At 35.5% G+C, this 13317-nt stretch overlaps 1 protein-coding gene across 2 annotated transcripts in view; it reads left to right on the top strand.

Annotated features, from left to right (window-relative positions):
• ARMC8 (armadillo repeat containing 8) overlaps positions 1–13317 on the top strand; it is an 89970-nt gene that overhangs the window by 43470 nt on the left and 33183 nt on the right. For both annotated transcript variants that reach the window (XM_081073123.1, XM_081073124.1), the window contains 2 exons: positions 1160–1360; positions 4073–4168. In XM_081073123.1, the coding sequence (XP_080929249.1) occupies positions 1160–1360; positions 4073–4168 (297 nt within the window). The remainder of the gene's footprint in view (positions 1–1159; positions 1361–4072; positions 4169–13317) is intronic.

Genomic DNA, 13317 nt, shown 5'->3' with positions numbered 1-13317 from the left:
GAGAGTGCTAAGGGCATCTGTGAAGCAAGTGATCTCAGTTCATTTACTTAACTGCTCTACCCCTCCTTTTCTTCCTTATTGGTAACCTGAGTTAATAGTGTCTTCTTCGTGTAGTAGTTGTGAGCATTAAATTCAATAATCCATGAACTCACGGAATTGATAAATGTTAGTAACTGTTCCTGGGAAAATAAGAATGAGCCTTTCTTCTTGGAAGCCGATGTTTGTAGGGTAAAGCCCGAATGAGCCGGAAGTCAATAGTAAACAATAAAGTGCTAAACTCGGGGGTAAAGATGTAATAGGAACTCAGAAAAAAGCAGAGCACAGTTGACTGTGGCAGTTAAGGAAGTCTTCCTATAACTGTAATATTTCAGTTTCTACTTCCACATTATCCTTTAAAGTGGATTCATCAGCCTTAAAAATAGTAAAAAGATAGGGTATTTTTACTGAGAATCTGATGTAGAAAAAGTACCAAGACCAGTGCCAAGGTTTTTGAAGGACCTCAGAAATAAAACTGGACTGGTAGGTATCAGTCTTTCCAGGGAGTTCTTCAGAAAATGTAGAGTAGGAACTGTGACTAATGCATTTCACTTGGATTATAAGAGAACTGGTGGAATTTGAGTGATGGTAAGGTCACTGTAGTTTTAAAGCTGTATTTTTTTTTTTTGCAACTATACATATTAATCCCCAAAGAAACCAAAAAAAATAGAAGTCATCCCAGCCATATTACTCACTAAGGAAAACACAGCATACTTTTTCTGAGGCAAAATAGTTCCTGATTAAACTACTGGATATCTTTTACATAAATAAATACATAGATGGGGGCAGAAACATCAGACATGATTAATTAGGGATTCTCAAATGACTTTCATAAGGTTGCACAATAACTCATGCTTCAGTCTTAACGATCACAGAAACCTAATGAGAGTTTGTATTAATGTGCTTTGATTATATGATTAGTGTGTTGGCATAAATGATTAACAGACACTGAATTTTATTTTTACAGTCCAAAAAACCTTTTATTCTTTAAAAGTCTTTATTGAGAATTGGATCACAAACGTGACTCCCAGTAAAAACCATTGAGTTGATTCAGTCTCTTTATGCTCTCCACCAAGCTTTTGCCTTTACCGAAAAGCAAATAATTCATTTCACTGCCTTCCAGACATTGCCTTGTTTGGTCCGAATGTGCAGTAAGGAGAGATTGCTAGAGGAGAGAGTGGAAGGAGCTGAGACACTCGCCTATCTCATTGAACCAGATGTTGAGCTACAGAGAATTGCTAGCATTACCGACCACCTCATTGCCATGCTTGCTGATTATTTCAAGTATCCCAGCTCAGTGAGCGCCATCACTGATATTAAAAGGGTATGTTCTCTTTTCCTTTTCAGCAGCTCAAGAGAGGGAGTTTTTAAAAGCTTTACTTAACTGTTCACAACCTTGAACCAATTGATGATTATAATTCAAAGCCATTTTAAATAAAGGGATCTTGTACTTTTGGTAACATAGATGATGTTGCTTTATGAGTTTTTGAATCCAATTTGTTTCATGTTTTTTTATTAGGAAATTTTTTATTACAGAGATAATCGGGAAAGAAGAAAATTGCATCCCCAATTCCCAACTAAAACCCCAAAATACTGGGGTCTGGTCTCTAGGCTGATTATTGACATTTTATCAGTGTTATCTAATCCTATGCAAGTTCTCAGAGTCATCTCTGTTGCTATATTCTCATTCTTCAGGTCAAGGGTGATCATTTGTTACAAGTGACTGAGTGACTATTTCACCACTGTTTCTTTTTTGCTACCTTTTCTTCTAACTTTTGCTATCTTTTTCCTTTTTGGAGTTTATACTGTGCTTTGAGTCTGCTGGTGACAACTAAAGCCCATTTAACCTCTAGATTGAGACCATTAAGGACCAAAATGTGCTAACTTTTTCTCAAAATACAAGTTCCTTAGAATAGGTGGACATTCCTTTGACTTTGTTTTTGTCAGCCTGTTTGTCATATCCATTTCTTTAAGCATAAGAGATAAATAAATATTCTGTTAGAGAAAGTTTATTTAAGGAGGTCATGGTAGAGAGAGCATTGCCTCCTAATTAACCAGTAACCAGTACTGCTTCATGAATGTGACTGTGTTTTTGATGCTAGTGGTCCCAATGGTAAATTTTTAAAAACTGTTCTCTTGACCTCTCCCATGCCCCTGAGTTCCAAAAAATTTCGCTGGTAGGCAATGGTTCATTTGGCAGTTAACATTGTGAATAAAATAAACTATTAAGGGTATGTCTTTTCTCTGTCTCAGGAAGGGCCTAAAACAACCTTCACCTATATTTGTATTAATAATGTACACTGCCCTCTACATATTTAAGTTATGTGCCTGCTCTTCCTACTGAAGGTAGGATTGTTTTTCCAGTAGACGTGATGGGTTATGTTGAACCAGCTGCCTTGTTTATTTTCCCTCTGGCTACTGCTCTCACTGACACAATGTGTCACTGGTTCAAAGATACATGAGCAAGTCCGTATCTATAGTCTCATGAGTACCCTTAGTGAACCATCCCAGCAAGGCAAACAGAACACTTTGATGGACATGAGAGTGAGGGAACATAGAAGAACTTCTCTCCTATGCATCTGCAAATCATTTAATAGTATGTAGAAGATTATCCCTTCTGTTAAGACTTTTTCCATTTTATTTTCATCACAGTATTAAACTAGAGTAATAATTTTTTAAATGATCTCCTAATGCCAAACTTGAATATTAAATTCTTACATGTTAATAAATGTGTGATCTTTGTGGTCCAGCTCAGTATTCTAATATATGTGATGACTAGAATGTAGTTAAAACTTTAAGAATAAGTATTTTAGAACTTACATGTCAAAATGAGTCTTCCTCATTATATATTGGGAGATTCCTCCCGTAGTCCACCAGCGCCTGCTTTGATCAAAACATTTTTGGAACTGCTTTTAAGGATTGCCTTCAGAACCACTCCAAATGAGTTTCAGTTTTTGTTGTTGTTTTTATTACACTAAATGATGTTACCCAGCTGGATTTCCCCATCTTTACACAACCACAATCAGTGACAATTAACTTGAAACTCTCTTAGTTCATAAAGATATGTTACCGTCAAGGTTTTGTAGCTAATAGGCCACTTAGCTCTTTAGGAAGTTTCAAAAGAGGGTCTCAGAATGTTTTAAACAACACGTCCATCATTGCATAAGGGTAAACCTTTCCAAGGCAACTCATTTGGAAAAAGTAGTAATATTTTGGAAGTTATGTCTCTTAGTTATAAAATTATTTACATTATTGATATGTCTTGAATATTTACTGGTTTGTAATCCCTCTTTGAAAGTGTACTGAGAAGATGCTTCTATTTCATTGTTATGGTAGTTTGGTCAAATCAGGTGTATGGGAAATTGATAACTTAGAAAGCTGGTTATGCATATGGAAAGGTAGCATTAATTGTTTCATACCAGTAAGTAATTTTAATTTATCAAAAAAAGCCCTCAAACGTAAATCTCAGATAATTGTAATAGATACATAGTAATGATTACCATGTACATTGTTCATTCAGGATTTTCATAGAGTGTTCCCTGTTTCTCAAAGCTTTTTAAATACTGAGATTAGGCTAGCACTACTCTTAATGTTTGGGAAAGCCTGCTAAAGACATTGTTGCAGCAGCGCTCAAGTTGTCAGCTGTATTCAGGGGTTTAGTGTGCTTTGTTTTTGAGGAGAGCATTGCAAAGAGCTGGTGCAAGCAGGCATCAGTCCCACTAAGGCCACTCTGTAGGAACACTGAATTTTTAGGTGTCAAAGGTTCACAAAGGTTTTTCTTATACCAGTGTCAAGTGTTGTGGGGTTTACTTTTAGACAGAAGCCGACTGCCTGTGTTCTAGACTATGCTGACACAAACACAGCCAGGTCTCAGTCATATGTGATCAGAACCCCAAAATAATCAGGAATTCAATGAGAGCGCATTAATATGTTGATAGTTGTTAAACATTTTGTTTCTCAAACTCTACTCGATTAGTTTTATTGAAAATTTAATTTGTGGATTGAGTTGTAACATACCTTTTTTTCCCTCCCATAGCTTGATCATGACTTAAAACATGCTCATGAACTCCGCCAGGCTGCATTCAAGCTCTATGCCTCTCTCGGAGCAAATGATGAAGACATCCGGAAGAAGGTGAGTCTGGGAGAGGGGCGTCCCCCAGTCCTGACAGCCAGCAGGCAGGGAGTGACGTCAACCTGAAAGTCGTGGTGAAGAGCACTAACAGTGACTGTTTGAATATAATAAAGCAGAGTGACTAAAGGCATAATTGAAGAATGAATGGGACCCGGATTTGGGGGGTCGTTTGTTTGTTTTTAGAACATAGAGTGGCATGGCCGTGCTGGAATGACAAATAACTGGTGTGCTTTTTTTTGTGTCATTAATATGGATTATTATGTTGCACATTTTTGCATGTGTTCTGATAAAAATCAATTCTAGCACTGTGAAGCTTCTGACACCTTGAAAGACCTAACACTAGAATTGTAAATGTTATTTATGGAAATACTTTCCAATGCCATTGAGAAATTTAAATCTCTATTGTATATTGTTCTTTGATATGTGGCTTAGTTATGTTTGATTTTTTTGCTACTGTGCAAGTTTGATGTGAATAAAATCTTTGTGGAATGATGATTTTTATGTTTAGTGAGTGGTCATCTGAATTTCCAGGTCCCCAAAAATGTATCACTGGTATAGCACCTTATGTTATTACAGCCTAGTCCAACACTGAACTCATATTCTTTATGAGAATAGTTTTAAGCAGGAAGCAAAGTATAGTGGTAAGCTCTGACCTGGCTTCCTCCTCAAACCGAAAGACTGGAGCTTGCCACTCAAAAAAATATATAGTCTAATAAATTTTACACAAGGCTTTTAGGAATCATCAGTAAAGTAACTCCACCTGTTCTGTCTTGATGAACCAATGCAGAAAAAACAAATTGGGCATTGTTTACTGAACATGGCAATTTACTAAGTCTCTCTATCTATATTGGTATTTGAAGGAGCCCTGGGAAAGGAATCCCAAAATACTGGGAATTTACCATGATTCAGAGAAGTACTATGGGCTTGTAGAGAGAGAAGTATGGAATAAACATAGGTTTATTGAAATAAATTGAAAAGGAGCCATTCTTGAAGAAAATTGAAATTAATAGTAAGATTAGATATGTGAGCAGCTTTGATTTACAATCAGTGCAAAAATACACAACTAAACTGAATGTTTTCCGTGTACCTCAGTTTAGTTAACAAGATGTTTTTGACTTGAAGTGTTTTTAGTAAATATAAAAATCCTTTTTTATACCCCTATGTTTTATATGTAAACTGTTACTAAAAGGCAAACGTACTAGTAATATGATATTCCCTGTGTCTCAACATGATTTTTGGATGTTGATTCTGATATGTTTCATTCAGTTTAGGTACATGGTGTATTGCAAGGGAAGAGGCTTTTATGGTAATTCATATAGATAAAACATTTTTTAAAAATTGACATGGACTGTATAACTTAAATACATAATGATTTGTTTTTGGTTAGTTACTAGGGCCCATTAGAAAGAGGAGAAGTATTTTACCCCCTCTTTAGCTCAAGAAGGCCGTGCCATGAACTGAAAGGGAGATAGATAGATGGACCATAATTGGGGGAAATAGGATGTCCATTTGTACTTCTTTGTACTTTTTTGTTAATAAACTATGTTTTGGAATTAATGACTTAATTTGTGATAATCGTGTTGTAGAAATACTTGCATCATAACAGTCTGATGATGAGTAGTCTATTAAAACTTGTGTTCATTAATGTGTATAATTTCCTGGTAAGGCTAAATCCTGATAATTTCTGTAGAAAGATGACAAATAAAGAATAAGTTATAATTATTATAGTTTTTTGTGTGGTGAAGAAAAGATATTGTGACATTCTTATGTAATGGGGATTATACAGAGTTTTTAGGAAGGTATTTAATTTCTGGGAAATTAAGTGCTTGAATAATTTATAGTTCATAGCAACCACTGAAGAAAGATTGTAAAATGGAAAATATAAGTAATTTTGTGATAAAATCTACATGAAAATGGTTCTTAGGAGTGGAGAATCCTGATTTTCAGTGTATAAAAAAATGATAAATGCCAACCCTTTTCCTTTGAATGCATTTATTTCTATTCCATTTTTCGTTGAAATAATTATTTGGATAGATTTTTATTTACTTCTCTATGAAATATTTATTTATCTTTAACACTTATGCCTTAAGAACTTTGATTATATTTCTTTTTTTTGTGCCTATTCTTGAAGTACAATGTTTATTATTGTTTTATTTTTTTAATGCAGTATTTATGCTTGTTAAGATTGAATTTCCATTTACTGAGTTAACAAAAGGAGAATCTTTGAAACAAATTTTAAGGAGTGTAGACCTACCCACCCCCTCAAAAAAGGACCCCCAAAGGGAACAAAAAAGCGCCTTTTGTTTCAGGATAAAAATATGTAATGTTCAGTTGGTCTGCCTTTTAAGTTGAAAATGGGAATGTAATTCAATAAATACAGGAAGTAACATATATCCCATTGCCCTGTTATGGTCAGTTAAGGAAATGAGGCAGAATGAAGAAAAGAAAACTAGAGCAAAGAGGTAGAGCCAGTGAGAGGTAGACTTAGCTGTAGGGAAGAAAGACATAGGCCTCTCCCTTCCTAGAATTCTGTCTGCATCTCACTGCTTCTAAAGACTTCCAAAGGCCTACTGTGATTTCATTTCTTGACACCTTCTCTCTGTGCCAGACAAAATTTAGCTGAAGACCAAGGAGGAGCTGTAGGTCAGAGATAACACCACTCCTGCTCTGGAGCCGTGCCGGGGTGTTCCCATAAAAAGAAACCCACTATATAACAGTCATTGGAACCTACGAAACACTCAATAAATGTTGAGTGAATATCGAAATGAAAATGTAGAAATCATACCCAGAGTGACTTTCCCTCCGTGTGCGCGGGTCTCTTTATCCTGATTCCCAGCTTTGCATCCTCTATCACGCCGTGGCAGCCTCACACATTTCCTGATGGCCTGTGGTATTCTGTCGGCGAGTGAAGGAGGGTAGGAAGAGTTCTGCAGGGGAGAGTGGAAAACATTACTGTGCCATGAAGAGGGAGAGAAAGCCCCAGAAAAGATGAAGGGACCACTGAGCTTGACAACAGATGGAGCTTGGCCATATTTAACTTAGAATAATTCAAGAATTCTGGTTAGGGAAAGCAAGGGCAGAGGCAGGAATTGAGAGCTCAGTGGAAGAAGGGTCCAGGGCACATTAGCAGTAACTGTACTCACAGCAATGCCAGGTAAAAATTAACTCTAATCTCTGCCAGGGGGAAAGTCTAGTTTCTAATCATAGCCTTTACCATGTATTAATGCTGACTAAGAAGCATAAGGTCAGTTAATGGGACAGTAAAAAAGGAAGAAGTTACGATAGCTAACAAATTCTCTCAGGTTAAGTCACGCAGGGTCAGCCATGGCAAGTAATCCTGTAATCGTGAGGCTGATTCTTTTAGATCAAAGAATTGCTCTTACCAAGACCATCACTTGATTGGTACCTGTTTATCATAAATTAGGTTGGAAATTTAAAAGGATTGTCTCTCTTTTACTTTCTTCAAGGAACTAGTAGAATTTATTCGAAATAGAAAGTATAAATGGAGGACAATTAGAAATAGTAAATATAAATTAAGATTCCAGGAAATTAATAAACTTAACAGGATGTTATTTTTACTTTTGATAAAAATAAAACATTAGAAACATTAAATGTAGTACTTATTGTAGCCTTTGCTCCTTTGAGGTATCTGACTAATGGAACCTTTCAGAAAGCTTTCCTCCTGGATTTTAAGTACTTATATTTTAGCTAGAGATTCCTTTTGAGGCACTAGAATGTAAGCTCCATGAGGGCAGAGATTTTTTTTTTTTATGTTTTGTTCATCACTCTATTCCCAGCATCGACAACTGCCTGGTACATAATTGGCACTTAATAAATATTTGAAGAATGAATGAATGAAAAAAAATGAGTGAATGGACAAATGAACCATGTTGAAAATTGCATTATTAAGCACCCTTAATTGAATTATATATGGGCCTTCCTGCATTAAGAACTTTCATAACTTTACTAGCAATTCAACAGGTATGTGAAGAGAGGAAATACATATCTCATCATAGGCAAGGGGTTTCACTATATTTAGCATAAAGAAATTGCAGGAAATTCCCATTTTTCAAGAGGCAGATAATCCCAAACTTCTACTCAGTTTGATATCAAAGAGAACGTTTTATGATACGGTACTTGTTTAATTTTTAAATTATTTTTACCATAATTTCATAGTGTGTTTTTTTTTCCTTTCTAGAGGTGAGATTTTAAAAAAATGTACAGCATTTACAAATGTGAAACTGGACCAATTTTTTTTTCTAGGCATAAAAGTAGGATTTGGTTTATAGAAGTTATCCTCTCAGGAATCAACCTGTTCTGTAAAGTGATACACATCTATATACATTATTGTCTTCCCAATTAATGAATGTCAGATTTTTAAGGTCAGTAATTTAATTCAATTCTACGTAGACTGATTGAACTACCTACATTGTATAAACATCGTCTGATGGGTGAAGGGAGTGGGACAAGCTGTGCGATGAGATAATGAGCAATAAAACATGCTCTTAAAACACAGCATTTATAATGAAGCCTCAGGAAGCCTGAGAAAAGTAAGGAATGGCCAGGAAGAATTTGCCAGGGGCTGAAGGAATTGCTTGGAGACAATTAAAATGGACATGGTGATATATCAATGGTGCTATTCTCAAATCATTTTGAAAATCAATAATTCATTTTTTGGTCATTTTTAATTTTTCTAAATGCTTTTTTTATTTTCAAAAATTGAAAACATGTTAAATTTTTATTCCTTGGGGAAAAAAATCATCCAGTCCTAATGGTTTTACGTGACATACGTGAAGAAGGTGGTCAACGGTGGGATGTTTTTTCTTTTTAAACTGAACAAATATTTTGAGAAGTATAGGCAGAGAAAAATGAAAGGAAAACAAAGAAAAATGAGGATTTGTCTTCTACCTTCTTTTTCTTCTCAAAGGAAGCTATATCTGCAGGGTCATTGTGAGGATAAGATACAATGTATTTAAAATATTTAGAATGGTGCCTTAGATGCTCAATAAATGGAAGCATTTGTTAGAATCTCTTAAATGACTTCATTGGAAGATTAAAAATAAATATATATTTTTAAGTGTATCAGAAAAGCTGAACAACATTGGGGCATAAATCAAAAAGGTTTGCAATGAAGACAGTGACTTTATAAATTTCCAGTTCTGTTATTTATTTTTTATAGTGAAAATATTTATACTTCAGAAGCATAAGCTCTTTAGTTTATCTCTTATTAATGACAAGATGTATTCTTACTTTTATAATATTTTTAAATATATTTAAAATTCTGGTTTTAAAAACTTTTTGTTGCTATAGCATGCCTTTCAAAGAACCAAAATAAAATGTGGGTTTTAAAAAAATTAAGTAGAATATACCGTGTAAATCAATAATTGGTTAAAATCATAGGTGGGAAAAGTAAGGAAGCCAAATTCTATCTGACTTTAGTTCTCTAAGTATTATTGTTCATGGTTGCCATAGATGTCATTTCTCCAAAGGGTTGTCATTCATATGAAACCAAGTCCCAAATATGTATGTTCAAATTTTGAACAAATGTAAATTCTTCTGTATTTTTGAAGTTACAGGATTTTAAAGTGTATTTGTAAATTTAGGTTAGTATTTCTTAATATCTTCCTGCTGTCTCAGAAATTTACTAAGCATTTCTGTTTGAACATTTTTATCATTTGTTATAGGTTGATTTCATTACTATTTGTTCTCCTGGATAACAGTATAATTATACCATGAATTTATATTTTTAAATAGTTTGCCAAGTTTAATAATTCTAAATGGTCATTTAAAAGGCACAGTGTCAAAACTCTGTATTGGTCTCTGCCACGAAGTTAGGCAGATGCAAGGAATTATTTCTAAGCCTTAGCTTAGAAAGGTTGAAACAAACACCTCGAACATTTGAAGTTTTTCGACGATACCACAGAAGTAGCACCCTGCAGGACTTGGCTCTGCTACTGAATAACAACAAATTCATTCAGAATTGAGAATTCCTTGACTCAATCTGTGGTAAAATTGTTAGTTATCTTCTTAAAGCTTATCTACCAAAGAATTTTAAATGAACTCTGCAACATTCATTCATGATGGTAAGTATTTTTAAAGAGTTAACCGTGACAGGACCAGGGTTTGCCACTTGCCCACAGTTTTGAGACCCTGGCCTTCTGCATACTGCAAGAAGCAAACCTGGGAGTGATAATGCTATATACATAATAGAGGTATTTATGAAATCCAGTAATTTCTATTTCAGAGTTTCATAAATGGAGACATAAAATTGAGTATTACAATATTTATTGTGGTATTGTAGTTGCATGAACCATTGAATTACAATTCCTGTTCTTTTTTAAAAGTATGAAGTACAGGTTGTTATTTTCCTAGCTGATTGCAAAACATCAGATTCAGAAAAATTGTGTCTCCTCTCACATAGTTTTTGGTACAAAGTGAGTAATGAGATGCTTTAATTATATCCACTTATTCATCTGGCATTTATGATATACCTCCTCCTATGTGCCCAAGAATGAAGCAGAAGACTGGTGTGTAACTTGTGGGAGTTTACAATTTAAAGTAGCTAAGGAGATGAGATACTAAATTGCTATGTAGTAACTCCAGGGCCTCACCTACACTGAAAGCCCGTTTTGTCGTGATTGATACACCCAGATATGATTAAGATATGACTATAATTAAAATAGCCTATTGTGAATGAGTCTGGAAGAGTCCATCTCCTATAAAGAAGTTTATTTGAAAGCATTCTCACTTTCTCCTTCCAAAATACTGAAATCAGTTGTCAGAAATTTTGACCAACAGAATGTGTGTTCCTTCTGTATCAATTGAATGTGTATTTCTACGGGAACTGTCTAGATGTGATTACATTGTAAATTAATGTTCTAGAAAGAAGGCATCCAGAGTTAATGATGTCACAGGGGTGCTATTTCAGCATGCTGTTTTGTAGACAGCTTTCGTATGGAATAGATTTAAACTTGAGGCAACATTTTTGAATCCTTGGAACTTCTTTTGATAGTTACCACTTCCTCGTCAAGCTAAAATGTTCATAACTAGAATGTAAGCTCCATACAAGCAATACCTGGCATATAGTAGCTTATATTTATTGAGTAAATTATGTCTGGATATGAAAATTGAGCCAGCTAACCTGTAGGATAATTAAGACTGTTGTGTGTATGGCTCTATATAGAGAGGAGTAGGGGACAGCAGGGATGGTGTATCACAATTCTTAGCACAGTGTGCCATTCAGATCTGTGGGAAACAGTAAGAATGGAGGGGAGGTATTCTGTTATTGAATAGTAATTTATGATGGTTTTATTTCTGTACTAAGCTGTTCAAGTTCTATTCATTAAACAATGATTGAACTTTAAAAATTGAACTATTACATGTGGAAAATATTTTTTGATGGAAGAAATATTTCTAGATATTTTTAGACATTGTAAGTATTTCTGACACTGTATTTCTGACACAGTGTGTTTATATTTTTGGTTTTAGGCGAAGGAAAAGTCAGGCCGAGAGAGAGCTCCCAGGTTTCCCCATAGTGTAGCAAAGTTTAGAACTTTGAGTGTTTCTTCTACACATTTAACTTCAGTTTCCCAGCTATTAAAAAGATAGCCAGGTTCCAATGTAGAAATTACAAAATAGCACTGACGAAACACTGCTCCCAGGCTTAGGCCCAGAAGAGATTAGATGTTAATTTAGCGCAGTGCCATCAAGAGAAAGGACCAAAAGTAAAGCCTGCAGATCAACTCTTATGAGGGTTTTTTTTTTCTTTTATGGTTGAGAGGAGATGCACTATTTCCCTTATCCCCTGCCTCCCAAGATTGTGGAATTAGAGAAAGTTGATATGAATGTGGGAGTTGATAGTAATGGAAGAGTGAGAGAAAGAAAGAAATACTTTGTAAAATGTTTATTGGAACTTTAGAATATATTGATCAGTGATCTGTTCTAAGAGAAGCGGTATATCTTTTAATAAAAAGAGTCTTTGGCAAAAACTATCCTTTATTTAAAAAATAAATAAGGAAAATGTCAGAAAATCTTGCACTGGAGCAATGGCAAAGATACTACGTAGAGTAAGCTGTGATTGGGAGGGTCCAGTTCTCATCCAGAACAGATGGGGTTTGTGGCCTGAAAACAGTGGGATGTTAGTTCTGTTTAGATAGTCTCTGCACAAGCTAGATCCTGATTCTAGAATGGAGAGCATTGGGGAATTAAATTGAAAAGTCAGCAGAACTCACTGTCGTGGTTTCTTTACAGTGTTTTCTTGGTTTATCTTTTTTGTCATTGGCTTACATCCTCTCCGACCCTTGGCATTTGTACCCACAACCTAAGCTGAATCATTGATTTGTCCTTTGCTCTCTTGGAGGCCTTGTGAAAAGTATCTTTTTCTTGTCAATTCAGTTTATTAATGATGACCTCTCTTGGGGCTTATGGTATACTAACCTTTATTGGCCTAGCATGTCAGTATACATAGTCTGTAGTTCCCTAGCTCTGATAAAGTTTTAAAGTTCTCTTCTTTCCCAGTTTTCAAAGTCAGATCTCCATTTAGTTATTAAGGGAGATACATAGAAAGGACCTCACACTGGAAGTAAGAAAACCCAGGGAACGCCAGCTCTGTCCCAGTGTGCCTAGAGAACCTGGACCAGTGATTGAGTCTTACGGAACTTCCAAAACCTCATTGATTAGCTAAAGAAGTTGGATGAGTTTATTTCTAAGACTCCTTCAGATTTTCACATTGTTCAACCAAATGAACAACCATAGTAGTGTAGTTCTTTCCGATATGTCTGTTGCCACTAGTGCCAGTCAGAAGATTCAGTAAGAGACTTGGTTTCCCAGTTGAACCTGTTTAGGAGCAAGCACTGCAGCTGCCCTGGCTTGATTCATGGAAGGCCATATGCTGTTGGGTTTTGTTTGTTTGCTTGTTTATTTTAAGAAAAGGGAAGTGGCATAAGGATGTACTCAGGAATGGTAGATGGTAGGTGCTGCAGCGTTTCCATGATGTGTGTGGCACCATGTCCTTCCATTAAGCATTCTGCGGCAGTCAGTATGATCACTGCCTGGGGAGCCGGGGCAGGTTTGGTTTTCCATTTGAGGAATGGATGCCTCCTCAACCCCCTACTGAATCTACTCAGTCCACCACATAAGTGGGTTGTACA

This window comes from Rhinolophus hipposideros, assembly GCF_964194185.1.
Source record: "Rhinolophus hipposideros genome assembly, chromosome: 14".
Taxonomy (NCBI): Eukaryota; Metazoa; Chordata; class Mammalia; order Chiroptera; family Rhinolophidae; genus Rhinolophus; species Rhinolophus hipposideros.
Note: the sequence above shows the minus strand (reverse complement) of the source record. Positions and strands in the feature narration are given on the sequence as shown.